The 6,502-nt window shown below is 45.2% G+C and overlaps 1 protein-coding gene across 3 annotated transcripts; it reads right to left on the bottom strand.

Moving 5' to 3' along the window:
- Positions 1–793: 793 nt before the first annotated feature.
- Positions 794–6,488, bottom strand: LOC103582571 (adenylate kinase isoenzyme 6-like). Of its 3 annotated transcripts, none has more exons than XM_008564125.1 (3): positions 6,173–6,488; positions 1,609–1,701; positions 794–849 (listed from the first exon to the last, which is right to left on the bottom strand). In XM_008564125.1, the coding sequence occupies exons 1-3, from the start codon at positions 6,195–6,197 to the stop codon at positions 845–847; spliced, it is 123 nt and encodes a 40-aa protein (XP_008562347.1). In that variant the 5' UTR covers positions 6,198–6,488; the 3' UTR covers positions 794–844. The 3 variants fall into 3 exon arrangements, 2 of the variants coding, with proteins under 2 accessions (XP_008562347.1, XP_008562346.1); XM_008564124.1 differs by lacking the exon at positions 6,173–6,488 and adding an exon at positions 4,472–4,965; XR_549765.1 differs by lacking the exons at positions 794–849; positions 6,173–6,488 and adding an exon at positions 5,980–6,162 and having other exon boundaries at positions 1,614–1,701.
- Between the last annotated feature and the right edge of the window lie 14 nt (positions 6,489–6,502).

Genomic DNA, 6,502 nt, shown 5'->3' with positions numbered 1-6,502 from the left:
GGGGGGGGGGGGGGGATACGAGGAGCTGTCAAGGGTTCTTAATTAAAGGGATAGAAAAATGGGAAGTTGGGCGATTGAGGAAGATAAATCCAAGCAGATGAGGATTCACCATGAACAAAAATCTTGACCAAGTAGTCTTTCCAAAGAAGAGTCATGGTTATACTTCAGCAATCTAACAGAAAGGACCATAAAAGTGACTTACACACCAGAGATCATACTATGATCTAAATATCTGAAGGCAGTCTAGTGATTAATAATAGATTGCAACAACTTCAAGTTGTTGGAACTGTTATTCCTGTTGGTGACAATGAGGGAGAAAATTGCTTTTAAATATAATTGCCAAAGTACCAACAATCAAATTGATGAACAACAATTTTATTTTTTACACTTAAATGCTGAAGAAAAACCATTACTAACCCTATCAAAGAAAATCCAACATTTCAATTGAAATTTATAGTAACTATATTTACTCATTAAATACTTTGTTTTCTAAAACACAACTTACATTCAACATACATTTTTAATTCAGTACAATGGATTTAAGACCAAGTATACATGTTACATGCATCAAGGCTAGGTTACAAATTATCATAGTCATCGTCATCATCCTCATCGTCATCATCCTCATCTTCATGTTTTCTTTTCAATGCATTTGATGATTCATTGGCATTATTTTGTGATGACACCATATTAGTGGTAATAAGAATGTTTTTGGACCCAATTAATGATGGATTAATCAGAACATTCTGAACTGCTGATGCTGCGGGAATTGATGCTTTTACAGCTGGGGACNCGGCATGCTCTTGGGAGATGCCATCTTGCCAGACTCCATGATATCCGGTGATCAGACTTTAAATCATTTGAAAAAAATATGTACATTAGATCAAACCAAAATTGTTAACTTTAGTAGCAACTGTCAGGAACTTAAAAATTTTTTAAATATATGATAAGTTGTAAAAAATATATTTAAAATTTAAACCAAATGTTAAATCTTTTTAATTTTAATGAGGCATGCTTAAAGTTCCCTTTACTTAAATTTATTGAATTCCTACACTGTACACATCATTGTAAAATATAAAAAGATGAAGATACAAATAAGGGAGTGATAAAAGATTAGGGGAAAACAGGGTAAAAGTAAGTAAAAAATATATACCACTTTAGGATATATGCAATTGTTTGCAGGCATGCAATTATCAAACTAATCTAATCTGTCCTTCCGGTGAGAACAATATATTCACCGTCCCATTACCTGCTTAGCACCACCCAAATCTTTCTGTTTGCCCAACTCAAAACCATTCTCCCTCTTCCTCATATTCAGATTCCACCTATTCCTAAGTCCAATTTCTTCATGGAAGCCTTCCCAATTATTAGTGTTCGAAAGAACTGCTAGCCATTTTGGGGAAGGGAGGAGGAAATGGTCAAAATAATCAGGACACAGCACTGGACACTCAATATTTTCTATTCCTGTGGGTCCTCAACAGAGCATAAATACTGTAATGGCAATCTCTCTCTGCTCTTTGTACCCTCTCACAATAGCTAACACTAATACTCTACTATCTTTTTTTTTTTTTTTTTTTTTAACAAATCTAACACCAAAGTGTCCCTTACCTTCTCGAGCTAAATCACCCACATTAATGTATTTCAGTCCTGATCTTGCCGCAAGTTCTTTGCCTAGTGTGGTTTTTCCAACCCCTGGTGTACCTGTAAGACAAGTCACAGAAAAATACTGTTGTAAAACACTACTTATTTGACTCCAGCTATCTTCTACCCTTCTTATGGTTCTTAACAACTGAAATGAAAAATGTCCTAATTAGCAATCATATGTGAATATACACTACAACCTAACTAAAATTTCCCAAAGCCATCTGGATGTCAGAATCTCACCCAGTGTGTATGATTCTCCAGGGGTGGGATCAAGCGATTCTGATGCCAATCCAGAGTGCCTACCAGCACCATAGAACTGCCCAGGATAAGATTAACCACCCAAAATCAATTACCATCATTTATTAGTTTAATTAAATAAGAAATTGTTCACAGAAAAAATTTAAGCAGTCTGAAAGATATCTCATTACTACTACTGACCCCCATCCCCTTCCCTAGAGGCAACCACAACAAAGTGGTTTCTTATATATCTTTCTGAAGAAGTCCTATTCATGTGTGCACATATGTTCATACGGTGTACACAAACACAAACAACATATATTCCCTTTTACATAAATGGCAATACTACACATTGTTTTTTACCTTTCCTTTTTTATATTTAGTATGTGTTCCAGGATAACCAAATGCATTTTCAAATAATTTTCAAATATGTGTTCCAGGATAACCAAATGCATTTTCAAATAATTTTCAAATCATTTCAAATAATTTTCAGCTGTTCAAGATTTAACAGCAGTGAAATTATTAAGCTTTAAGCATTGTAGTTAAAGATAACAGGAATAAATCAAGTCTCCATATGCAGAGTAACATTCACCTCAAGTCCTTTATAATACACCAAACCCTGGACTCAACCTGCTTTCAATAAAATGCTCACTCTAGATTTTTTACAAGATAGCTTAATATTAAAAAAAAAAAAAAAAAAAAAAAAACTAGGACACTATGTCTGACCCTTGCAAATCAGATGTAAAATTTTCCCCTTAAGGAATCTTAAAGGTTAAGTATTCACTTGTTGAGTAATCTCCAGCACTCAGAAACAGACAGGACCTGTCCGCTGCCAACAATCTTAGGTTTTGTCAAAAGTATTTCCACAGAGAGCATCTTAATCTTTCTACATGTTGTGATAACGCTACGCCCATTAGATTTTCTCACAGATGGCTTATCATGCCATTAATTGCTACAATTTAATAAACACTCTCAGGGATAAATGACCAACAATAACAATCTTTTTCCCCCCAGAGGCTGGCTGGTAAGGGGACCAGCAATAATATTCTTTAAAGTCACAACAATAACAATCTTTTTCCCCCCAGAGGCTGGCTGGTAAGGGGACCAGCAATAATATTCTTTAAAGTCATTATGCGGCGTTTCAGTTCCCTTCCCTGATAACATGCACCTTAAGTCTGACTCCCCAGATCCAGGACAGCCCCACGATCAGCCCCGGAACCTCACAGAATTCCTGCACGAGACACGACCAGAAATCCTCAATGGATGCCTTCTTACAAAAACAAAAGCCTCTGGTTGCCAACTCAACCAACGATTTACTAAACAGTAAGTTAGTCATGCCATGCCACAAACACCCGAACTCATTTACCGATCTGATCTAGGAGGCATTTCTAAAATGCAAAGGAAAAATAAATGACGGCCCAAAGGAGACCTAAGGGGTCGGCGTCCACCATTAACTCATCTACCGAGGGCCAGATACTGCCTGAAATCATCCCTCTAAAAACCCCAAAGCCAACCCTGACAAAGAATCAACGGCCCGTTTTACACACACAAAAAACAGACTGAGCAAACTTAAGTAGCTTGCCAGAAAGGGGAGCTGGATTTGTCTACCTCTCCCCACCTCACCGAGGAGCCTGTGGCCAACGGAATTAACGTTCCGCGTCACGTCCTCCCGCCTCCCGCAAATGTCGCGAGGTCCTGACAACGGCCACGCCACGCAGCCCACGACAGGAAGTCTGACTCCCCAGATCCAGGACAGCCCCACGATCAGCCCCGGAACCTCACAGAATTCCTGCACGAGACACGACCAGAAATCCTCAATGGATGCCTTCTTACAAAAACAAAAGCCTCTGGTTGCCAACTCAACCAACGATTTACTAAACAGTAAGTTAGTCATGCCATGCCACAAACACCCGAACTCATTTACCGATCTGATCTAGGAGGCATTTCTAAAATGCAAAGGAAAAATAAATGACGGCCCAAAGGAGACCTAAGGGGTCGGCGTCCACCATTAACTCATCTACCGAGGGCCAGATACTGCCTGAAATCATCCCTCTAAAAACCCCAAAGCCAACCCTGACAAAGAATCAACGGCCCGTTTTACACACACAAAAAACAGACTGAGCAAAATTAAGTAGCTTGCCAGAAAGGGGAGCTGGATTTGTCTACCTCTCCCCACCTCACCGAGGAGCCTGTGGCCAACGGAATTAACGTTCCGCGTCACGTCCCCCCGCCTCCCGCAAATGTCGCGAGGTCCTGACAACGGCCACGCCACGCGGCCCACGACAGACCTCGAAGCGGAACACCGGGCGGCCCCCCACAGGGGCGCGCGAGGCCCCAGCGCACTCGGCGTCCCCTGCCTGGCCCGCCGTCCAGTCCCTCCCGGCCGCGCGCCCTAACCGGTGAGCAAGATGTTCGGAAGCAACACAGTCCCCAGCGCGATGGCTCCGAGCGCCTCGGCTCACGCGTATTGCGTACTACAGGGAGGAGACGGAAGGGGCGGGCGGGGCAAGCGCCGGCGGCCCAGAGGTCCTCGAGGACTTGCACGGCGCTCCCGACCCGCCTCCGCGGCCAGCCGCCGACCATTGGTTACCTGGCCTTCTATGACCCGCTTCCATCGCATGGTCGGAGGCTGGGCACAACTCGGGTTCGCGCTTTGAGTCAGGCAGTGCGGTGGACGCCTAAGTCACTCACTCCTGCGGTGGTCCCCGCCTTTCGGGCTGCGTCGCGGAAGCGCCGACCACTCTGGAAGGTCCCCGGGAGGCGGGACCGCTGGGAGGCTCGGCGCTGAGCCCGAGTAGGACCCGGTGGCTGCCCTTTCAACTGGAGCAGAACTTGGGTTCTTCCGCTCCTCTCCGCCCGCGGGGGGATGCGGCTCCCGCAAAGTAAGGCCGCCGCGAATGCGGCTACTACGTAATTATGTCCTAGAGACGAGAGTCCAGCTCTGCCTTCACGAGCTCTCGTCGTGTTTGTATTAGTAACTGAGTTTTATCACCTTCTTAATTTCTTTTCTGTGATGCTTTCAGAATGGCACATTCTGTGGAGTGTTAAAAACTTGTCAATACCTGTCACCTCATTAAAAAAAAAAAAAAAAACCTACCAAATACAAAAAAAAAAAGGGAAATATATTTAATATATTTTGGCTTTGAATTATTAGTTAATGAATCCCAAACCTATTTAGTTAGACTTAGAAACATGTTAAACATTTCTGGAAATGAACCTAAGGAAAGGAGTAATAATATTTGCACATTTGTCCTAAAGTCAAATTGCTTGAAAGACCCCTTTTGCCAAGAAGATAATTATTTAAATTGTCATATAGCTCACATATTACTCTCTTGCATGAAACAGGGGTTATTAATCTTATTATGATCAAGATCAAGACAAATATCCTGTCAGGTACATAACAGAGTCTGAGGTCACATGCATGCTAAATAATGGGCATACATATTTTACTCTATCTAAATGAGATCCTAAGGGAAAAATCTCTTAACCTGATTCCCTGTTATTTATATGATTTAGTAGCTGGTAGGATTTTACTGAAAGAGAACACTGTATATAAAATACTGACAAATATCAATCTACACAAGAGTTATGGCCGTTTCTAGGCAGGTATTTTTGAATCCCCAGCAGAATGTTCATTCTGTGATCCGTTTTTTCTGCTTACAAGTGTGAACCCTACATCATGCATTTCCGTTCTAATACTCAATGTGCCCCTATTCTAAGACTCAAGATTTCATGTAGCCCAGTGAATCATATTCTTCTCTTGCCTTTCCCCTGCCTTCCGCTCCCTCCCCCAATAAAGTAGTTGGATAGAGCTGGAAAGCCATAGGTGTTACCTGCAGAGGGAAAATGTTCAGAGAAGAAATTNACCTCTCCCCACCTCACCGAGGAGCCTGTGGCCAACGGAATTAACGTTCCGCGTCACGTCCCCCCGCCTCCCGCAAATGTCGCGAGGTCCTGACAACGGCCACGCCACGCGGCCCACGACAGACCTCGAAGCGGAACACCGGGCGGCCCCCCACAGGGGCGCGCGAGGCCCCAGCGCACTCGGCGTCCCCTGCCTGGCCCGCCGTCCAGTCCCTCCCGGCCGCGCGCCCTAACCGGTGAGCAGGATGTTCGGAAGCAACACAGTCCCCAGCGCGATGGCTCCGAGCGCCTCGGCTCACGCGCCTTGCGCACTACAGGGAGGAGACGGAAGGGGCGGGCAGGGCAAGCGCCGGCGGCCCAGAGGTCCTCGAGGACTTGCACGGCGCTCCCGACCCGCCTCCGCGGCCAGCCGCCGACCATTGGTTACCTGGCCTTCTATGACCCGCTTCCATCGCATGGTCGGAGGCTGGGCACAACTCGGGTTCGCGCTTTGAGTCAGGCAGTGCGGTGGACGCCTAAGTCACTCACTCCTGCGGTGGTCCCCGCCTTTCGGGCTGCGTCGCGGAAGCGCCGACCACTCTGGAAGGTCCCCGGGAGGCGGGACCGCTGGGAGGCTCGGCGCTGAGCCCGGGTAGGACCCGGTGGCTGCCCTTCCAACTGGAGCAGAACTTGGGTTCTTCCGCTCCTCTCCGCCCACGGGGGGATGCGGCTCCCGCAAAGTAAGGCCGCCGCGAATGCGGCTACTACGTAATTATGT

The sequence above is a fragment of the Galeopterus variegatus genome, unplaced genomic scaffold (assembly GCF_000696425.1).
Source record: "Galeopterus variegatus unplaced genomic scaffold, G_variegatus-3.0.2 Scaffold16815, whole genome shotgun sequence".
NCBI classification, from domain to species: Eukaryota; Metazoa; Chordata; class Mammalia; order Dermoptera; family Cynocephalidae; genus Galeopterus; species Galeopterus variegatus.
Note: the sequence above shows the minus strand (reverse complement) of the source record. Positions and strands in the feature narration are given on the sequence as shown.